The 23197-nt window shown below is 38.0% G+C and overlaps 1 protein-coding gene and 1 pseudogene across 9 annotated transcripts in view; both read right to left on the bottom strand.

Moving 5' to 3' along the window:
- The window catches only part of DMD (dystrophin), a 2428671-nt gene that overhangs the window by 487454 nt on the left and 1918020 nt on the right, over positions 1 to 23197 (bottom strand). For all 9 annotated transcript variants that reach the window (XM_077145121.1, XM_077145123.1, XM_077145120.1 and 6 more), the window contains one exon: positions 11161 to 11350. In XM_077145121.1, the coding sequence (XP_077001236.1) occupies positions 11161 to 11350 (190 nt within the window). The remainder of the gene's footprint in view (positions 1 to 11160; positions 11351 to 23197) is intronic.
- Positions 6570 to 11003, bottom strand: LOC143670372 (glycosaminoglycan xylosylkinase pseudogene; annotated as a pseudogene).

Genomic DNA, 23197 nt, shown 5'->3' with positions numbered 1-23197 from the left:
TTCTAAAAATTAATCGGTACACAGTGATATAGATGGGATCTGATGCCATTAAAAGACCGTGGGACAAACTGTAGAGGGAAGAAAAGCAAAGCGGGGAGTAAAAAAATGTAAGCCTCCTCCCCAGATACGGCCTCTATCCCATCTGCCTGAATTTGGGCTCGGTGACTGTTTACCGATAGACTATGGCAGAAGTACAACTCGGCCGGTTTCTTGTTCACGCCTTCAGAACCTGGTGGCTTCAACTTCATGTCCCTCGGGAGGATTGCTCTTGGGATTGAGCCATTATGCTGTGCAAAAGCTCAGACTGCCCTGTGGAGAGGCCCCCACGAAGGGGAACTGACAGCAGGCACCAATCTGTCAGCCACGTGAATGAGCCCCCTTAAGAAGTGGGTCCTCCAGCACCAGTTGACCTGCCTCGGCTGATACTATGGGGAACAGAGAAAAGCAGTCCTTGTTGAGCTTTGCTCAAATTGCAGCTTCGTGAGCAAAACAAATAGTTGTTATTGATGGAAGTCATTAGGTTTCGTTTGTTTTTTTTTGTTTTGTTTTGTTTTTAATTGGAGAAATTGTAGGTTTACAGTTCCAGCAGTTGTCTCTTGGCATCCAAATAAAGACAACGGTTTTCTACTCTAAAACAGAAGAGATAGCAACACTTTTCCCTAGCAGGTGAAAATGCTATCTACACTCATTTCAGTTTTAAACCGGCAATGCACAAGACAGTTTCCCAATCATTTGCGAAACTAGTGTGAAAACTAAAAATAGGATTCATGGAGTAAATCATTAGGAAGAATGCCTGGTCAACAGGTTCATAAATATCCAAGTCTCAAGTTATTTGGGGTCACAGCCTTGAACTGAATCCAATATTGAATTGTTGAATTGGGAACAAAGGATTGAGGTGAAATGTGTTTGGCTCCAGAGAACAGATGAAATGCTGCTTTCTGCAGAGAATATCTTTTTCTGTAGCTCCCAAGGAATAATATATTTTAAAAGGTGTTAGAGATGAATGGAAATTAGAGAAGAAAACCTTGAATCTTAAGAGAATTTAAAGATTACATTTGTAATGATTCAGATCGTTATAAGTTATAATAATACAGAGTAGTCAACTTGCTAATAGGCATCTCAAGGACAACCACAGATGCAGGAGCAAATAAAAGTAATTTGTTGCTTTCTCACTATCAGGAAATAGACATTCTTCCATCTAGACTAATACGATCTCCAGTGGGGAATGATTTATGTCTCTCACATTCATGAAACTCTCTTTCATAACCAGGTGCAACGGCTTCTTTTACCTCTACAGGGAACGTCTGATTTATGCATAGTCTTTGTTCAATAACCTTTCTTTAAAGATTGATGTTGCTAAATATGAAAAAAAAAAACCGTGAACTTTTTGACATTCTTTTTTAATGTAATTTAGGAAACCATGTAAACCACAAATGGACCTCCTGTGGCATGAAAATCACATGCTGATAACCTAAATTATTTTGAATACTATTAATCTTTGATTCCCCCAATTCACACTTACAGAATTTTCCAACAGGAAGTGAGGAGGTATTGCTACCTACCACACAGAAGAGTTTTATTTTCTGCCTAGAACGTCTGCCCCCAAAGACTACTAACTCTCAAAAACATCTTCAAGGTTAGAAGGAGGAAGGGAGGGGGGGAGAGGGACATGAAATTCTTTGACTTTGAAAGTGGCCAAACTTTCTGACCTTTTCTATTCTTGTTTGGAGAAGGATGAAGAAGTGAGCAAATAATTGTAGCCTGTTCATTGTCTTCAGTGCTACTTCCTCCTAGGGGACATTTAAAACAATTATATGAATTTTAACAACATATCTAAAAGCCATCAGTGTGAGCCCCTATGTTATCCCTGCTGTTTAGGAAAAATAAACTACTTTTATAATGTGTATGTCTCAAAATCTCTATGTCTTGGTATCTTGAAGAAAAAGGAGGGTGACGAGTCAATTTACTTCCCCCAAGGAAGTCATTATGAAAGACAAAATATCTTTTTTGTAATTTTCAGTGTAGAATGTTTATTCTCAAGAATGGGGTATTAAGGCTTGTTTGTATCTGAAGACTTTAAAACACTTTCAAACATGAGTCAATATTGACATTTAAGAATTAAAATCTGTTGAAGATTATTAATCTCTTCTTGGTTGGAAAAGACAATCACACACACACTAAAAGACAATCACAGCTTTTGAAAAAATCAGAGCTCTAACACTCACGTTAGCCAATATTTGGGGTATAGTTTCAATAACTCATTCTTTTTTTATTAAGCAGTTTCTCTTACAGATCAAATGAGGATTGTGCCCTTAAGAAGCCTATAGTGAAATAAAGAGCATGCAGGCTTATTTATAAATATATACACATGAAATTACGTTATGTATCTATATAAATAGACCTAATAATGGCAATAACATAATACTAGCTATATTGAATGCTCGCTATGTGTCAGATACTGTTTTATGAACTTCACGTATGTTAATTCACATCACCCATATAACAACCTGATGAGAAAGCTGCTATCATCACCCTTGATTTATAGCTGCCTAAGTGAGAGCAATTAAGAAACCTGCCCATGGTTAGAAAATACAAATTTACAATTTAAACCCAGGCAGTCAGGCTTCAGAGCCCACATTATTGAATACTACACTCTCCAGCCTCTCTAATACAACATAGAGAGCACTAAACATCATTTAAAGTACAGAGAAAGGTCTATGGGAATTGAGAGGAAGATGATGTGTCTCTTAGCTTGGAAGTTCGGGGCCTTGAAAATCAGAGAGCATTCGTGTAAACTGAGATTAAGGAAATCCAAGGAGAAGGAACAACATCATCAAAAGACATACAAGTCGGGCAGCTAGCTGTTCATTCTGGTAGAAGTTGAAGGTGCTTGGAGGGGAAAAATAAGAAATAAGATTGGAAATTGAGATTGGGGGATAATCCTGGAGGCCAGTTTAAGGGGTTTGTAGAATATTATGAAGATTTTGTGAAGTCACAAAAGGTGTTTGATCAGGGGAGTCATATATTTCATTCATTCATTCATTCAGCAAATATTTGTTGAGCACCTACCATGTGGCAGACCCAGTCTTGGACACTGGGAATACACAAGTGAACAAAGTAGATGAATCCCTGCCCTCGTGGAATTTACATTTTAGTAAGTTATGCTTTGGGAAGCTTAAATTGAAATGGCAATCTGCAGGTTGGATTGGAGCAGGGTGCAAGGTGGTAGGAAAGAAGGAGTGAAGGGAAGTAAAAGGCCATAAATTAGAGTGGGAGTAAGGGGACTGTAGAGAAAGGAATGAGTGCAAAGAAGTATGGCACTAGCTCAACAGATCCTGCAATTAGTCTTAGGAAAGGGAAGAGAGAAGGAGATATAGAACTGATTATATGGTTTGAAATCTCTCCCACTGAAAGCTGGGGGTATGATGAAGAGCAGTATAGGATATACTGTCTTAGTATAAAAGATATGACCTACTGGATCATATACAGTTTCTAACGTCTGTGTTGCATATATAGTAAGAAATTTGGCATGGGCACTAAAATGAGATAAAAATGTTCAAATCATCTTTGGATTAAAAGAGAGGAAGAGAAGATTGTTTCTAGTGTAATGCCTAGCACATAACCAACACTAAGTGTCTACCGGTTGACTAGTAAGTGAAGGGAATGAGGTAAAAGAAAAGAGAAAAGAAGGCCTAGAAAAGATCCTCAGAGGAAGAAAGATGGAGGAAAGGGTGATTAAAGATGTAGGGAGGAAATTAGTGAAAAATAGCACACTAGCGAGGTGAAAGGTAAGAATTTTTTTTTTGTTTTTCAGAAGACCGGAGTAGGAAACAATAAGAAAAGGATACAAAAATGTCTAGGGCAATGAGGACTTGGCGAAAGCCTTTGCATTTGGTAATTACAGGGGTTTCATGGAGAAGCATTTCAGTTGGGAGGTAGATGCAGAAACTAGACTGAAAAATGTGAAGGAAGGGTAGATACTGAGCAAGTGGAAATGCTTCTCTTAACAAATTCCTATCAGATGACTGATTTACAGCTTAGTTTTTGTTATCTTGGGACTTTGCCTGGAATGCGGAATCCAGTTTAGCGCAATGGGTAGGAGTAGACTAACAGGATAATCGAAGATCAGAAGGTCAGACTTACATTCAAATACTGACTCCTCTACGTATAGTTGAGCGGCCTTAGAAGTTATCCAACCTCTCAAAGCTCCCGTTTTCTCATCTGTAATAAGGGTCTGATAATAGCCCATCATGCAAGGAAAGCTCTTAGCACATTGTCTGGCACATATACATATTCAAAAAATATAGCTTAGCTATTACTACTAGCTATCGGAATCATTGAATAAATGCATTGTGCTTTTCATTCCAGAAAACCAAACATCCCTTGGGATAGGCTTCTGATTTACATATTTGCCTTCCCAATGTGGTGCGATGACACTCAAATTAGTTGATGTTCAAAGAAGTAGGACCAGCTGAATTACTTAATCTCTCTAATTCTACTTTCCTCAACTGAAAATGGAAAGAACACTACCCACACCACCGGTTTTCAGTGAGAATCAATTAAGAAAATGAAAGTTAAACTTCACCAATGATAACACGATGAAAAATTTAGTATCACTATTATTCTTATGCTTAGTAGAACTTTGACCATTTATTTTCTTAAGAGTTTAATAATTAGATTTACATCTCCCACAAAGCACATCACAATGTTGATTTTACCTCCAAATAGCTCACACATCTGTTTCATTTGTCTTAACTTTCATTTTTTATTCAGGAATATTGCAGAAATCATTTTCTCACTGCTGTCCCTGTGCAGGTCTTGGAGCCTTCCAGTTTATTCCTCTCATGACCAATGAGAGCGATCTTTCAAAAACGTCAACCTGGCTCGTCCATTTCCTTGCTTAAAACTGTTCTGTGCCTCCCCGAATACTGCAGATAAAGTCCAAATTCTTCAAGATAGGTAGCAATGGGGAAGGAAAGACAGCTCATTCTTATGGAGTAATTCCTTTGAGTCCAGCACTCTGCCCCTCTGGTGAGCATTTTACATGTACCATATCATTTAATCCTCACAACCCCCTGTGAGGCATTATGCCCATCATATAGAAGAGGATAATTGAGGCTCAGAGGTGAGGCAACAAGCTAATAAGTGGTAAAGTAAGTGGACTATCTGCCTACAAGGTCCATATTCTACTATGCCATGCTGTCTTTCACACAGTTTCGCCCCAGCTGATCTTTCCAATCTCATTAATTGTAATAACTATAGCCCAGCCATAGAGAAGAAACTGCAGGTTCTCAAATCACCACACTGTCCAAGCCTCCGGATATGCTAACTCCTCTGTCAAGAATGATCTTTTCAACCCCGTGTACCCGGCTAATTCCTAATACGTTATCCTAATGTGACTTTCTATAAACAAGAGTTCTCAACCTTGGCTGCACATTAGAATCACTGCAGACCATACCGCAGACCAATTAAATCTGAATCTCTGGTGGAACCCAGGGCTCAGTATTTTTTTTTCAGGCTCCCCAGATGATTCCACTGTACAAGCAAGGTTGACCCCAATGTTCTAGGTGAGTTCCCCAGCCTCCCTGAAAGGCTTCTCTTAATCCTCCAGTTTTCACTAGAACCCACCTGGCCCTCTATTGTAATATTTATCACACTAACAGAATTTCATCTTACCATGTCCGTCCTCACCTCTGGAATATGAGCCCCACAAAGGTACAGATCATATTCCAATACAGAAGCTTTTGAATTCTTTGTTACATAGTGACCCGGTCTACATACATGTGCGTATGCACACACACACAAATACGCACTCACAGACACAGCTGAAGTTTCACAAAACAAATACCGACCTTCACTTAAGAGTGATGGTTTTAAAAATGTGAATTGATACTCAACAAATTGATGGCACAATCCAGTACTGGCTCCGACTTGCCTTTTGAAAAGCACTGCTTTAATCATGTTTGCATCCCTCGACCGAATACTAGGATATGTGTTTAATAAAGATTTGCTGAATTAATCAAAGTTCTCAGGGACTATATATATAAAGTTTTACATATTCAGAGCAGAAGGCAGTCATCACCAGGCAAAAGAAAAATGTCAAGATTCACTTTTATACTCTTTAGACATTAATCATAGAAAGATGAAAAATATATATATTTAAACTCAACTAAAACTACAGCAAAAGAAAAGAATATACGGAGGGTTTTCTTTTCTTAGATTTAGGGATTCTAAGATTACCTCTCTTTTCTCAGATGTTCCAGGAAATACGATAATCTAATTTATTCCAGATACTAATTGTACTACTAAGATTCCTCCTTCTTCCTTTGGAATTAGTGATTAGGTCCAAATTTTGTGAGAAAGGATGAAGTCACTTCCCTACAGTAAGCTTGTATTAGAAATCTAAAATAGCTTAATTCATCTATAAGTATACTTGGATGCACAACTGAAAAATTATCAAACCTGTCTGAAAAAATTTATTTATCAAAGAAAATTTTTATAATGGGTGGGTGGGTGGGGTTTGGGAGGAGACATGGGTAACATAAATGAGGAACAGAGAAGGGAGTGAGTTGAGAGATAGAGCTGGGACATTATCCAGATCAGAGATAAAGGAGTCCCAAATATTAATCATTCCTTAGTTTCCCTTTTCTGAGCAAAAGGTCTTTGATTACATCACCTTTATGGCATTTCTCCCTTTCCCCCACATGTGCCCACACACTTTGTTTGCAAGTTGAATTTACAATTATTTCTTAGGGGTGCTTAGAAAACTAGTTACAATCTGAGAATTCTTATAAAGCGTTAGCAAAAAATGCCGAGTCTTTCCATTTTCAGGTCATTCCCCATAGTTCTACATTAGAACCCTGAACATCTTTGTCAACTCTCTTTAGGCCAAAGCAGGAACCGTTTGGGACACAGGAAAAATTTATTCGATTCTGAATATAGTTCTTCATCTTAAGGGGAAATTTGCAATTTAAAAATTCCTGAGCAGTCACCTCTCAGGGCACTATGTAGTATTCTATAAATATATTGGCTTAAAACTCCTAGATAGACTATCGGAAATAACAATATCGATGAGAAAAATCCCCTCACCTTGAAGTATGACAACTACAATGCCCTTCCTTTAATAAGGAATGTAAATAACATTTTTTCTAATATCGGGGGTGGGGGCAGATTCTAATGGCTTTGCGAGCAGAACTAATGACGTTAATCCCATATATATGTCCCATAGCACACGCATGTTTGTAGAATCCATGAATTATGATTACTGCTGGGAGAATTAAACATCCTACAAAGTGGCTGTTAAACAAAGAGTGATGCTCAAGCACTCAAGAGCTGGAGTTCCCATATATAGAACAACAGGTTGACAGAGAAAAGCATATTTTGTGAAGGCGTTTACCCCCTCTCCATTCAGTATCATTTGTATAAAGTAAGACAGAGCTGCTTTTGGATGGACAGATATATTGGAATCTATCGGGAGAATATTTGTTCTTAGCTAGACATTTGGAGTTGCCTTTTTTTTTTTTCTTAACAAGTAACAACTGTTCTTGCTATATAGCATGAATCAAGCAATGGACATATGCTACCGGTTTCTTCAAACAAAGTGAAAAGGCCTCCCATTGCATTTTTGTCCTTCATGCATATTTTAGAAAATTCCTTTTGTCCAAAATAAAAATTCATACTCAGGGGAAGAAAAGCAAACACTTCCATTTAGCCAAACTACTGAAACTGCATGTAATCTCCTAAGCTATGTTGTTTTATTTACCTTCAAGCTTGGCATTTCCATTTGTGGTTTTTTTTAATTCCAATATCTTGATTCTATTCTACCAACTGAAATATGTGATTAACAATAATCAGTAGTTTCAGCAGTTTACAATTTTCACCATGACATCTTCAAATCTTTCATCAAAGAACTGTTATGAGCCATCCAACTAAAAGTCAGAGCTGGCTATAAATGTCATTTTGATCCATAAAATGTAGTTTAAACCTCAGGCAACCAGAATTTATAGAAATCACAATATTAACTGAGAGGGAATGAGAAAACTGTCTCCATTTTAAAATAATTTTTCCATCTTAGTTAGTAATTAAGGGGAAAATGATATCCCTAAGGTTTTCAGAAACACTAAGGGAGTTTTATATGGCTTTTAAGAATAAATACATTTTTATGAATAATATAGCATAAGCTAAGCTGCTTTCTCAGTATAATCTCCAACTGTTTCTGAAAGAGAAATCAGAAATCTAAACACCAAATGTAGTTTATTCTCCATTCTTCCTTCGTGAATATAGTTGGGAAACATGGCACAATTTTTTTTCCATGAATGACTCAGAATCTTGCAGTTTCTCAGGATCAGGAGTTTAACCATGAATTCTCACTATAGAGTTCTGCAGATACAAATATAAAATGTGCAGGAGATGGATGGATGTATCTCTGTCCTCAACCAGATTTACTGACCCTTTCTAATCCACCTGATACCATTTCCAATTGCTCGTATTCTTTTTCTACCTTTGTAATAAGTTTCACATATTCTGCGTGGGGAATTCCAAGTGGGAGAGAGACATCATTTCTTCCACCAGCACAGGGCCACAGCGTCCAGGTGAGGGCCAGAAAGTGCCATGGCAGATTCTGAGGCAGACTTCAGCACACCGTGCTTTGGGGAGTTTAGTCTGTTCCAGGTAGAAATCCGAGTGATGCCACACAGATAGGGAGGGGCAAGAAGGTTTCGGGCGTCGCCCACCAACAGGTTCCCAAAGCTCTCGACGCGACTGAGAAGAATGAGCTTCGCAAAGTCTTCACCACCTTGAAAGCCCTCTGAGGGATGGGGGCCAGCATTGCCAACAAGATCATCAAAGATGGCTGTGGCAATGATGTCCAGGAGGCATGGGCCAGAGTCATGGCGCCACAGGAGCTCTTGCTATACTCCCATCTGGCCAATTTGCCCCTTCAGTAAGTTCTGCCCCACAGATGGCAGTGTTTCTGTAGGAGTGTGATGGATCTCTCCATTGTGATTCCACCAGCCCAACTGGATCTGTTTCTCGGCACTAATAACACGGCTCCCAGAGGCAAGTATTTTGTTTCCTACAGTTAGGAAGGCACTCAACAGTTGCTCTGTGGCAACAGGCTCCATCTGTCTGCAGATTAACAAATGTGCCAACCTCTCCAAGGGAGCTCGGTAGAAACCCAGAATCTGCATCCAAATGAAAGGCAGTCACCTCTGCGTTGTGTCTATTACAACTGGCGTATGGTTTCCCTTCTACCACGTAGTCTCGGCTATGCCGCTTAGATTTGAAGCCAACTTTCCACTTCAAGGATCAGTAAGGCTTTCAGTTGTGTCCCTTTACAACCCATTTCAGTTTTCATGCTTTTTTTGGTGGGCTTGGCATGCATGATTACCCTGGTACACTTCCCAGGGTACACTTCCCATGGGGCTGCAATCTCCCAGGGAGACTGCAAGGTGTGGTCCAGCTTGGGCTTCAGCTCCACCAGCAAGCTGGCCATTGTTGCCTGAAAAGCCCTCTGGTCATGCCAACTGGCAGCTGATGTATCTAAATTATCAATCAGGAAAACCTGAGTGAATATAAAGATGACAAGGAGAATTGCTAACAGCATGACGCACTGCTTTTGCTTCATGTTGATCTCTTTTCCCTTTTCCCTGACCCAACCTCTCACTTAGCAAGGAGAGCAGGTGGTGATGGTTAGCAAGGAGATTCCATATTACACACACTGGTCCATGTCTTCTCTGTGGCATTTCCTGCAATCCCTGCTGGGCCCTAGGCTTGCTTCATGGCCACCTATGCTGTGGGCTGATACCACAGTTAATAAGAAAATATAAACCTTCATATTTCTGAAAATTCTAGGGTGGTTTTATGGGCACTTGTAAGGTGAGATGAAATTTTATTTATGAAATATCATAGGCCATGTAAGTTACAGTGGTACACTGTCTAGCCATTCATCTAAGAGTGACCAAAATTCTAGATTTGCATTGCTTTTACATTCTGTCACAAGCCATGGAAAATATCTGCAAGGGTTAACTCAGAGATTCTTAAAAAGTAACTACCCCCAAATGATCCAACTACTTAACACAAATTGTAGAGGAGCAAGTAGGGTCAGAGCATGACAGTAAAGCAACAATGAGAAATTCATCAAGAAGCTGCAAATGGTCACTATTATCTTATCTATGCTTAGGAATCCCAAATTAAAAACAAAAAAAGCTTTATCCAAACAGCACAAAAAGGAGGAGGAGTGGGAGGAGGAAGAGAATTTTTACACATAATGATTTTTTTATCATTATTTAAAAATATGGGAAAAAAAGAAAATAGTCCAAAAAATTGATCCTACGATTCTAACACTCCATATTCTCTTTGAGGTCCTAGGGACGTTCAAGACACAAAAAGCAAACCATCTACAAAGATACCAAACAACATAAATAGTTCAGGAGAACTATATCAGGTATTGCGACTACACCCAAGCAGCCTCTCTGAATTGCAGAATATGATTCTCACCCAGACTCCATTTAAACAAAACTACCTATACTTCTGTTTCCACTGCTTATGCCTGTGGAACCTGATAGCAGTAATTTTTGTTTCTAGGAAAAACAATTGTCTGAAAATTGTATGATCATTAACTATGACAAATTTAGCCATCTCATTTTTATTTTCTCAGATCATGTTAGAAAGAAATCCACCAAATGCCAGATTAACATTTTAAAACGTATTTGAAAGTAATGGAGAGAAACTGATTCGGTTAGCAACGCTAAATAAAACAGACAAACCATACAGATACTTTCCCTGTAAAATATTAAATAAACACTCAGACATGGCAACTTTTTCAATTTAATCAACAAATCCCCAACTGATTCTCTGCTCGAGCAAAGTTTCTTCATGACCAAAGAAAGCCCTGGGTTTTACGTGCATGTTTTTCCGTTTTGAAAAAAAATGTATTTTACTGAATATCGAGGTGTTAAAATACATACATACATACATACATACATACATACATAACTTTCCCCTTTTCCTCTGCCCCTCTCTTTCTTGCCCAAATGCTGAAATACAACAGGTCATCTAACACAACTATTTTATTTTGTTCCCAGTAACAGCAGCACGACAAAGGCTAAGAATTGTTCCAGCGGATTCACAAATGTGCTAAAGAGGAAATGCTTCACTTACTTGCCATTGTTTCATCAGCTCTCTAACTCCCTTGGAGTCTTCTAGAAGCCTCTCCTTATGGGTGGTATCCTGTAGGACATTGGCAGTTGTTTCAGCTTCTGTAAGCCAGGCAAGAAACTTCTCCAGGTCCAGGGGGAACTGTTGCAGTAATCTATGTGTTTCTTCCAAAGCAGCCTCTCGCTCACTCACTCTGTAAAGGAACAAACACCCAGATGTAATTCTCTTCAATTATCAGAATGGTGTACCCAGTGAAGTTCATGAAAAGATAAAAAATTGAGGGACAAAATTGTAACAAGCCAACAAAGGAGTGAGTTGTGGCTAACACTTCTTCTCAAAAACAATCACAACAACTAGGACATGATTTAGTTTGTTTACCTTCATTTCTAATCAACTTAAAGGCTTCTGCATGGGGGGAAGGCATACAAGAGAGTCTATTTAAAAATGAATGATAATTCTGTAAGTTTTGGACTTTTGAAAGTTCACATGAGCTTAAAAAAATACCCTTTTTTAACTTTCTGGGTTTTGCTAGTCAATAATGAAAGCTCATTTTGATACACAGCAAAAATTCGAGTTAATTTTTATAGATAAAACTTAAAATCCCTATACCATGCTTATCTTTGATTTCAACCAGAGGCAAAAAAACAAACACACACATGGATTAGAAAGGCAAGGAGAAAAGTCAAGAAAATACAACATCTGGTGTGGAAAGTTGAATGCTGGAAGAAAAAAATGCAGAGGAATCAGAGGGCAAAAGGGAACAAAGAAAGATTACCAAGCAGAACAAGAACTTATTTTATAGAAACCGTTGTACAAAACATCATTTTGTATGGCATTGGTTCATTATAATGATTGTGTTGGCTTCCTATTTCATTACCTGATGGTCTTATAACTTGAGAGTATTTCCCAAAAGAAAATTCTTAAGTATAACGGAAAAAGCATAGCCTTAAGAAACCAGTGAGATCTGGGTTCAAATTCCTATGTCCCTTACAAGTTGCATGAGATGGCAAATTACTTAACTTCTCTGGCTTTGCTATTTCTTGCCTGCAATGCATACTGCTGTGATGAGAATTAAAACACAATAATGGGCACAAAGTTGAGTATCTTGCACATTATAGTTACTAAAAAAAGTTAGTTCCCTCTCCCAACAGCTCCATTCCTGTACTCTTTTGGAAGGGATGAACCAAATCCTCTAATGATCCAAAAATTTAACAAGTATTTATTCATGTTTTTTTCTGATAATATATATAATGCATGCATTGGGGATATGCGTACATATGCCCTCAGCAAACATCTATATAATAATAGCTTGGGAGGGAAAAATGCCTTGGGCAGTAACAGTCCCATCTAAAAAGCTTCAGGTAAATTTTGCCTGCACTGAGGCAATTAATATTCCATTTAAATGCCTTATTTGCCTTCTATTACCACACAAACACTTTCTGAGATTAAACATAAACTAAAAATGGATTTTAAAAATGGAATGCTTGACTATGATACACACTGCTTGTTAAGATGTGATTGTCAATAATTATGCAAAAATGCAATTTATTTCAGCAGCAACTTTATCATGGGATGTGCAAACCCGGCAATAAACAACTCCTGCCAAGCCCGCCAAGCCCGCCGAGCCAGCGGCAGCAAAACCCCTGGAAGAGCTGTTTATTCATCATGGGTGAGATTTTTGCTGAGCACGCAGTCTTCTTACAGTATAGTTTCTACACTTATACTGGATAAAAATCTTCTGTCTGCATTAGCTGGGGGAGGGTAGGATAAGTTTATGAGGATGCAGCTATTGGGGGGAAAAAAAGGAAGCATTGCACTAAAGCTACGAACTATGAACTCTTAAATAAACTTTAATACTGCATACTTGAGAGGCAGCACAGTGTTCTGGTTGGGCAAAGAAGTTAAGCCTTGGGTAGCTAAAGGGCTAACCTGGAATGCCGGATCCTTGCTCATCCAGTTTTGAGGCAAACTATCAATACAGGGAGAAATGTCAAAATAGTGTTTATCTATTTATCACGTTTTAAAAATTCAGAACCATTTCAAGGGCACTGAGAATCTTCTTGCTACCTCCTGGCATGCAATGCACAGGGTGAAGCACGTGGCACTGCTGACTTGTGACCATTTCTGACCCACAAAAACGACAAGTCAGTCGGTTCAAGCTAGTGTTTCTTGGTTGTTTTGGGGCATCAGAAGTCGCTGAGATCTAATCCCATCTCTAGCTCAGAAATTTGGGATGAAAATAAACTGTCACATTCCAGAAGACAAATGCAGGAATAGACATTGACATATCTTCTAATATGCTTCAATTTCACAGAAAAATGAAGGACAATATAAAGCTCTTTCCCCGCAGAGCAAAGCTCAGAGAATTAGATATTGTACCTTGGATTATCAGCGTCATCCTCATGTATCTTAGTTCCCCTAGCTTTAAACTAGAAACCACTTACCCTCTGCTTCCAGAGAAAGTAGCTAGTAAATAACTTTCCAAGAGTTATTTGTAAAATGCAATGCACATAAATCAGATGAAAGGGTTCTACTGAGACAATGAGATTTTCGGCCAAATCCTACCAGTGTGTTTGCTGCTTTGTAAATTAGGCCCTTAGGGAAGAAACCGTTATTCTTTCAGGACAGTAAGGCACCATTTTCCTAAACGATACCCTAGAGGTCTGAAATATTGACAGCATCAAGCTGAATATTTTCTAACTTAGGAAATAATTTTTAAAAATCCAATGCCAGCAACAGCAGAAAATCTCTCAAACGAGCTCCTTTACAAGCTTCTTTGATCATAGGTGAGATTGTTGTTTCTTGCTTATATGGGAGTTTCAAGACTGCATCCTTTCTCCCGGGATGGCTGTTACGTAAATGAATGCCTACAATCTAGTTGTGCCAAGACTAGACTAGAGATGAGTCAAGGGCACTTCTTTCGTGCATTTAAAATAGCTTCTAAATGTATCTCATAGTCTTTAATTTTCCTTAACCGTATGGTTTTAAATGGCTTATATGATTTTAAAAAAAATGTAGAAATAATGAGAATCCACAAAAAACATTTTTTTTAAATGGCTTTGAACAAAATGAAAGATCTTAGAGGACCTGAACCTGGATTGTTTTTCAAATTCCTTTGTCCAGGATATCAGATTATAGACCTGGGGTAAAATTTGCCTGAACCTCAAAAGTAACGATGACCAGATATTACAAATAGTAATAATGCTTTACAAATAGATCTACTGAATTAGTTAAGTACCCTGTTATATAACAACGTTCAATAATCAGCTAGTTCTCTTTATAGTGTGCAAAAATAGTTGAGAATTTGACAGAAGAGGGCACGGCATGGTGATTTCAAAAGGTGTTCATCATGCAACACTCTCCGTATGTCAATAAGGGAGGGTGTGTTCTAGTGGTTCTTAAAATGTGGTCCATGGACCAGCAGCTTCAGCAGGAACTGAGACCTCATTAGAAATGCAGATTCTCAGGCCCCACCCTCACCCCACAAATTAAACTCTGCGGAGGGAGTCTGGTAAGCTGTGTTTCCACAAGCCTTCCAGGTGATTCTGATATATGCCGAAGTGTGAGAACCACAGTAGCCGGGGACGCCAAACTCGGCACTCTACTGCTGTAGCGGATGCTGGGCTGGACTGCCCCATCCCTCTTTAGGACAGAAATATTTCTTGCCCCAGCTGTGAGGGGTGCTTGTGGCGTGTGACAGTCCTTAGCTGTCAGCGCTTTTGGAGAATTGGCCTTGGCCAAAGAGAGTTACCTAGCCCAAAGTCAGGGCCTTCAGGCAGCCTGCATCCAATGACTGCTTAAGGTGGCCTGGCCCCCTGGCTCCAATGAAAGACAATTCGGAAGGCCCATCCCGGCTTCAGACTGTGGACCGTCTCATGGGGAGGGGGGAGGAAAAGGGTTGATGTCGTGCTTGTGTACTGTGCACCAGCCCAGCTTCTCTTGCCTTAACCTTCCTCCTTCCCTTTTCCTCCCCCAACTGATACTAATTCTGAAAGCACCCTCCAATAAATGAATCGCACATCAACTACTTTCTCAGAATCTGCTTTCTGGGGGAACCCACCAGCTGACTTATGATAAACAAGGATTTTTTTTTAAGGTCCTTGCCTAAGGAATGTATGTACAGAAATATACTGTTACTTGCACAAGACGTGGCCTTAAAAAAGGAACAGGATGGTGGGGGGCATGGTGGCTCAGTGGCAGAGTTCTCGCCTGCCAGGCCGGAGACCCGGGTTCGATTCCTGGTGCCTGCCCATGCAAAAAAAAAAAAAAAAAAAACAATGAAACAGGATGGGGGATTCCCACACACAGCAAACATACCTGAAGAGCTACTGTAGCTTTGGTCGCCCTTTATGGAGATCTACAGATAATACAGTTATCACCAACTACAACCTTTTTCCTGGGTTAAAAGCAAAAATCTTCTGAAGAGGCAAAGTGCTGGAACTATAAAGCCCAATACAGGCCTGCACCTCCCAAGAAGGTCCCCATCCAGAGACCACCTGCATAAAGAGGAGGGATCACAGATGACACATGTTCAGCATCTCCATTTTCAGGACTTGATTATCCATGGGGCAACCAGGTACTCTGATCTGTCACTAAAGACACATCTGCACTCTTTCTCTCACAAACATATATCATGGTATCTCTGAATAAATCTCTAGGACTCCAGATTTTCTATTAAGTTGAATACCACCAATTTCTTGCAGGTCATTCTAACACCAAAAAGTAAAAGAGGAAAGGAAGGGAAACTTACAACTTTCCAAGGGGAAATTTGAAGAGCCTAAATAATGTATAGATGATATTCCACAATTAGATGCATGGATGAAAAATATTTTATCAGTGCACTATATTGCAGGATTATAAGCATCACATTATATATGTGTTTGTGTCTACACACACACATTCTGAATGTTTTTAGAAAAGAAAAAGAACAATTGGAGATAGAAGTTAATTTTGCCCAGGTGTTTCTGTAAGTGTGACAAATTGAGGAAATTGACAGCACTTAGTCCTCTGCTAAATGACACTTCCACCTGTGCCCTGGGGTTGTCATGGAGTCACCAAATAAAATACTCTGAATCTTTCCTTCCAAGTTTATTTGCATTTTAGCCATTATCATTTCCTACCATATAGGCAAAGAATTACAGAACTACAATTTTGTTTCTTTTTTTGTTCGTTGCCTGTATATCAGAGAGAATAAGCACTTTAGCAGCACCTAGATGTAGGACCAAACAGTTTGTTGCAATGTCAAACACTACTCACAGAAGCAGAGTTAACCTGAAGTTCAAATTCTCTACAACCATGATAGTCTCTCCTGGTTTACCAGTAAATAAGTTACATTTCAATGGATTTTTTTTTTTATTTTGTGTTGGATTTTAGGCAGATTGAATTTTATTACCTATGAATATTCAGTACTTTGTAGAAAGGATTCTTTTTAGTCTCTAGCTATTCTATTAATACTTTGCACTAATGGGAAACATGAATCTAAGTAAAAGCCTTCAATAATAACTGGACTAGTATCCCATTCGTTTCCTTTCTAGCAAGAAAGTCCACTGTCTTAGAGTTCTTGCTAGAAAGGAAACTAATGGGATACTAGTCCAGTTATTATTTAAATATGTGTATATTTAAAACTAATACACACGCAGTTCTTGAAAAGTTTTAAAACATATCCATTTGTTCTCTCACCATTTCATACAATATTCCCAACTGTTTTCTGATCTACAGTCTATTCTTTTTCCTTCTTTCCATTCTTTTAATTGGATATTTCATTCTTTTCCAACGGCTTGAACCTCTATACAGATTATCCTCAAATGCAAACCTTGCTCTTGAACTTCAATCCTGTATTTCGACATGCCTACCAACATCTCATTCGTTTCATTCATTCATCCATTCAACTACGCATCCACTCTCTATCTATTATGTGCCAGAATCTGTGCTTTATGATGACCCAAACGTCCATATGGTCTCTGACATTTAAGATACTCGAGTCTGGAGCAGGGAGCTGATAGGTAAACATGTAATTACAATTAAAATATGACCCAGGCTGTAATCCATCTGGATTTCCTATCAGCAGCTCACCTGTAACATTAATCAAACTAAATTCATTAACTTCTGTTTTCCTAGCAAATTGTACCTTTAAGTATTTTTCCCTTTCTTATAAAAGAGAGTTGAGACTATCTATATTTGGGCTTTGTCTCAAAATACAATGATACAAACTCAATAAAAGCGTGCCTGATTGAATTGAGTCCCATAAAAATAAGAAAACTTTTAGACAGATGGTTTCATTTTGCTGTTGGAGAGACTGATTCTGAAACAACTGTAACAACTTGCCAAAAGTTGCATATGAGTAAGTGGTAAAACTGGGGTTATGGCCCAAGGCCTGCATTCTAGACAATAAGTTTTTCTAACTCTGAAGATGGAGATTGGTGTCCACTCCTCTCGGATATACTCATTGTGGTGGTAAAAGAGAGAAAAGTGCCGAAAAAGTTATGCCATGGAATCTTGGCCTTCATTTTTTTAGCACAAACTTAACTTTTTGCCGCTTTACCGTAAGTGTGGTCATACAGTTACCGACACATAAGGAAACCTACAGACACAAGGAGATTTTCCTACCCCAAATGTAGCAGAAAAGATCTAGCTGGCCTTTGCTTCAAAACAAACAAACAAAAAATCCATTTCCAAAGCAAGTTTTCTGGTTTGCTATCCACAGACATATGAATTAATGAGGTTCTCATCCCCTATTTCCTGAGGTCGGCTACTAAATTACTCAAACTCTCCAGAGTTAATTGGAAACCATGACCCAAATGCTCCCCAAGTATTGCTGACTGGTTCTCTGAAAACTCATTCCCATCTTTTGTCACCCCAGATAACACAGGATGACTTTTCAACACGTGTAGAAACAACACATGAGCACAAAAAAAATTGATTAGTCCCCCAAAGATAAACCACAGCTTTGAAGTTATCTGTTTAAACTTCCTTCAATGATACAGGCATTTTACTAAAAATTTTATCACCTAGACTTTACCTTTAGATTGCAGGAGAGTACAGTCATCATCGATCACATAAGGGATTTTTAAACACACATTCCATCTTGTTCTTTTTTTTTTTTTTTACCCTATGAATGTTGGTAAAATTAAGATTTGGAAAAAAATGTATCATTAGGAAGCGACTATAATTATATATTTTTCCTAAAAAACCATTGGAACATTACTGAAAAGAAAATATTCGGAGATAGCGTTAATATATACTTTCTACCACTCTTGCATTTGCAATGCTCATTTCATTTGATTTGTGTTTCTGTGCCATAAATCACTGAGAAAATTAAACTGATGAAAGAAATATGCAGACTATTATGAGCAGATGAAATATCCAAGATATAAATATATATTTATATCTATATCCTGGATTGTTAATAAAAAGATTAATGCTCATTCAGAGCTGTATTTTATATTTTTCTCCTGATACAAAACCAAAAGTTATCATTTTGGGAGGTTTAAAATAAAGTGTTAGGAGTAAGGAATTACTTTTTTTTTTTTTGGTTCATATACAAAGGCTCAAAATATTATCTTGGACATTTATGTTCTTTAGAAGAAGAAATTGCACTTCTACTCCTTCCAGATAAACACAGTTTTAAATCAGGATTGGGTTTATAGTAAGGCACAATTTCTGCTCTTAATAAATTCTTAGTGACTTGTATAATGTGAATCTGTAAGTTGGTTTTAATCACTGCAATATTAATCTCTTTTAAAAAATATTTCCTAAAGTTGATAAGCTAGGTAGAATAAGTTTCTTCTCTTTAAGTAGTATAGAGACCACTTAAAAATACCAGGCTAGTATTATCTCTCAAAGTCTTATAACACTGTGCAGCCACACAAATATGCATTGTCATCCTCTGTAACTTAGAGAAAAATAGAACAGTAGACAGATGTTGATACACAATATTCAGAAGGCAGAGCAAGGCATTTTGGTTCAACTGTCTAAAATCAAACGGCAAACAGAACAGCAGGTTCTCTTTAAAAGGAAAGAAGTGGGTTTTTGTGGTTTGGGGTCGTATGTATGCTAGGAAAGCATGTTCTTAAATTTAATCTGTTCCTGTGGGTGTAAAAAAAAATATACGACACTTTTCAATTGAGGCCTTCTTATAATGGGACCTTAATAAATATTTTGCTAATAATACAGGGATTATCAGTAAATCCATATATTTTGGGAAGTATTTTATATTGAAATGTCTAACAAGAAAATCAAACACTTCACTCATTTTTCTCTTCGAAATTTTTGCTGTATAATAAATATGTATTTTATAAGCCCAATTACCAAATGAACTCATCTCTCACAGTGACTAAGTTTTGGTAGATTCTAAAAGAATTGCCCTTCTGATTTAAAAGCTTATTTTAATGGCTCAGGCATGATATACAAGACAAAATGTGGCATTACAAATAATTTGAGCTAATTAAAACTATCAAAACACTTAAGATTTAAAGGTCCTTGCTTTCTTTCTTTTAATTACTATAGGGAAAAAAACGCATTTGAAAAAAACTAGATACTTTGGAATGAATTCATTTTTCCCTCACAGATGAATTAAAATTTACAAAAAGTCATAAATTAAGGAGCTTTTTTTTTTTTAATAGAACTGCAGCATTAGAAGAATGAATCTGAGAGCTGCACTTAGGTTCAAGAATTCTCTGCCATGAAAACATCACTTACAAATAGTGTCTATGTTTTTCTCATTATCATCATCAATTTATTATACATTCCTTCAGGGGAAGGATTCATGCCACAGAACTTGATATTTAATAGACACCCAATAAATTCAATTAAAATCAATAAACGTACTATGAACCAGGCACCTAAAAAAGGTAGTCACATTCTCTTGTTCTTAAGGAGCTTATAATTCAGATTACTTCTTGATATAATTTGTTGCATTATGATTTATACTCATATAGAATTTTACAGTTTATACCTTGCTTTTCCATACATTACTTTGATTGGCTATCACAATAACTGGCTAGATCAAATTGTTGGCAGATCATCTTTGTTAGAGAAAACTGATCATATAATAGACTATACTTTTATTCAATTATAACTAAGATGTTTAAAAATTAGAATGAGCAGCTCCATGACCAAAATTATGACTTGCTTTGTAGAAGTCTAGATATTAAATCTGTGGAGCTTGTATCTTTCATTAGGCTTTTATACTCGCAGTGAAAGTGAAATGATGAATTATTTCACTGGGCAACGCACTGTACTTAATTGTCGATGACTGAATTCCTGGTACTCATTCATGAAAACTTAATGTCTTTTCTTTTGCAATTTTAAAATGCACTTCTGCAAAGAATGTTAATTCAACATATATTTTTAGGTGCGTTACCCAAACAGAGGGTATTAAGGAACAATGACTTCTGACACAATTACCCAGTTTTTGGGGCAGATTTTCAGGCTGCCTATGACTTTGACCCTGGTTCAGAGATATTCTGTACTGAAAGGGCCTTAAAAGCCGTCCTGTCCAGGCACCCTTCTGGCTTCTGGCACTCAGCACACCCATGCCATCCCTGTTTTGTGTCACCCATAAATTCACGTTCTGTCAAAAACATCCAGTGTGTTGGGAATGCGAAGTGAACCCTATGACCTAGACCAAGAGGTCTTCTGTCACCACTTGACACTGATCTATTAATCGTTATCTTTTGTGTAAAAGCATGAAATGATTTCTCAACCATCCAATTTACCTTGTACCTAGCCAGTGCTTCTCCAACTTAGTCACAAGAACATAATGGAAGACCCTGTCATATGTCTTGACAAGATGCAAATAGACTGCTGCATCTTGCTCACCCACCAGTCTTAAAAATTCTTCAGTCTGGAAAACTATTCCCGCCTCAAACATATGGATAATATATAGGTCTTATTTATCCCTGCATGTGTGAGGATCTGTGTTTGTTTTACTAAATTACTTGGCTATCCCTTCAAGAGATGGCTTCACATTTCTCTCACAGCCTTCTTTGAAGGAGCATTTAGCACATGAAGTGTCTTAGGTAGCAACAATCCTATTTCATGTGATTTATGTATAGAATTTAACTGCGGTTGTCAACAAGTGATTTGAGGGCAATTATTACGGCTATGAAAGGGGAAGGAGATAAGAAAGGTGACATCATCACCCTTCTATAGAGACTATGCTGTTCGAGAGAGGTAGTGGCAGTAGATTATAACTGCAGTAACAGAGAAGTTATAAAGATTTTGCTAGACTAATCTAGCAGATTTTAGTGTTTGCTCATTTCATGCAGTCTTGTAAAAATGGCAACCATATAACCAAGAAATAGGCTAGGTTCTCAATGAATATTGTTATTTCCTTAATCCATGGATCCATTTTCATCTGGAGAAACATTTAGCCAAATTACAGGGCCCACAAAACGAAGCATTCTGGGAATCGAGGTGGTGGTGGGGTGTTTAATTATCACAGTGGCTGAAGGATGCTACTAGCATTTCGTGGGTAGGGGCTGAGAGTGACGGACTTCATGCACCAAAATGAAACGTCCCAAGTCCCACAGCTCTTTTGAATATCCCATTGGACATTCATATAGGTGAATACCCTATTTATAGATGCCTGGCCCTAGACCGAAAGTCATTTTTTTACATGTGAACATAAAATATTCCTGGGCGGGCCGCGGTGGCTCAGCGGGCAAAGTGCTTGCCTGCTATGCCGGAGGACCTCGGTTCGATTCCCGGCCCCAGCCCATGTAACAAAAACAAAAAAACAAAATACAATAAAACAAGAAAATGTTTAAAGATGTTTCCCTTTCTTCCTTCCTTCCTTCCTTCTATCCTTCCTTCCTTCTCTCTGTCTTTCCTTTAAAAAAAAAAAAAAAAAAAAAAAAAAAAATTCCTGTCAACATTGTCACCACACTTGGAATTTTTCAGGGGTGCCACTAGCTCCTGTGACGATTCAAGGAATTTCTCAGGTTGTTATTGGCAATTTGTACAAGGTTTGTTCAGCCTTTGGAAAAGTACACTACCAACAGGCAATGCAACCCGTGGTATGTGAGTCACCCTACAACACACATGTACTGACATCGCTGTGCATTTGTTGATATCACACTCATAGTATAAGTACCTAAAAACTTAACTTGTATGAAATTGAGGGCATCATTTAAAAACTGAGTGTGTAGGTATGGGATAGTACCTACACATTTTGATTTATGATAAAGAAGATGTCACAAAGAATTTTGTTATAAAAAAAAAGAAAATGGGGGTGGCACTAGGGCTGAGAAGGTTGAAAAACACTGATATATAGCCACAGGGATATTTCGAGATAAAGCATGCACTACTGAAAATACACAGAATTTCTTTAGGAGAGAATGAAGATGTTTTCCCCTTGTGAAACTCGTCCCTGATCCTTACAGCTCCAGAGAGAACAGAATAACATTTTAAAAAATTGCTCTCTGTTACAACCAGCTGTGACTATCAGTGAAGGGAAGGTCTATATCGTACACAAACCTGAATTAAAAACAGCCAGTCCTTTAGTCAGTTCAGGGCCCACGTTCTTGATTACATTTGACACAACAATCATCATCATATCTTAAGACTCAAATCAGCCTGACAGTGCTCGACTCAGGGCTGCTTCTCCCAATTAGCTGAAAACTGCAGCCCAGCTCATCTTCTAGGGAATAAGTTTACATTTACAGGTTTGCTCTGGTGAAAAGGCAACCAACATCATGATGGAAGGAGCAAACGAACTTCCTAATTTATACCATAACTACTTTATTTTAAGTTCACTGAAGTCAGGTAAGCCTGTGGTGACAGGAATGACAAGTGCAGGGTTTGTTGTTATTATTATTTTTTAAATACACAACATTTACGATAGCTAGTTTGGACTGGAAAAGGTGAATAAACACATTGCCGATATGTTTAGAGATGGATTCCCAAATGAGAGTTTTCAGAAGGGACAGACTTTGATGGAAAAGGTGCTTACATTAAGAAACGCACTGCAGTTAATGGACAGGTGCATTAACTTAAAAAAAAACAAAATGTGAAGAGATACCAGTGTCTTAGGAATTAA

This window comes from Tamandua tetradactyla, chromosome X, assembly GCF_023851605.1.
Source record: "Tamandua tetradactyla isolate mTamTet1 chromosome X, mTamTet1.pri, whole genome shotgun sequence".
NCBI classification, from domain to species: Eukaryota; Metazoa; Chordata; class Mammalia; order Pilosa; family Myrmecophagidae; genus Tamandua; species Tamandua tetradactyla.
This window is presented reverse-complemented; position numbering and strand designations above follow the sequence as displayed.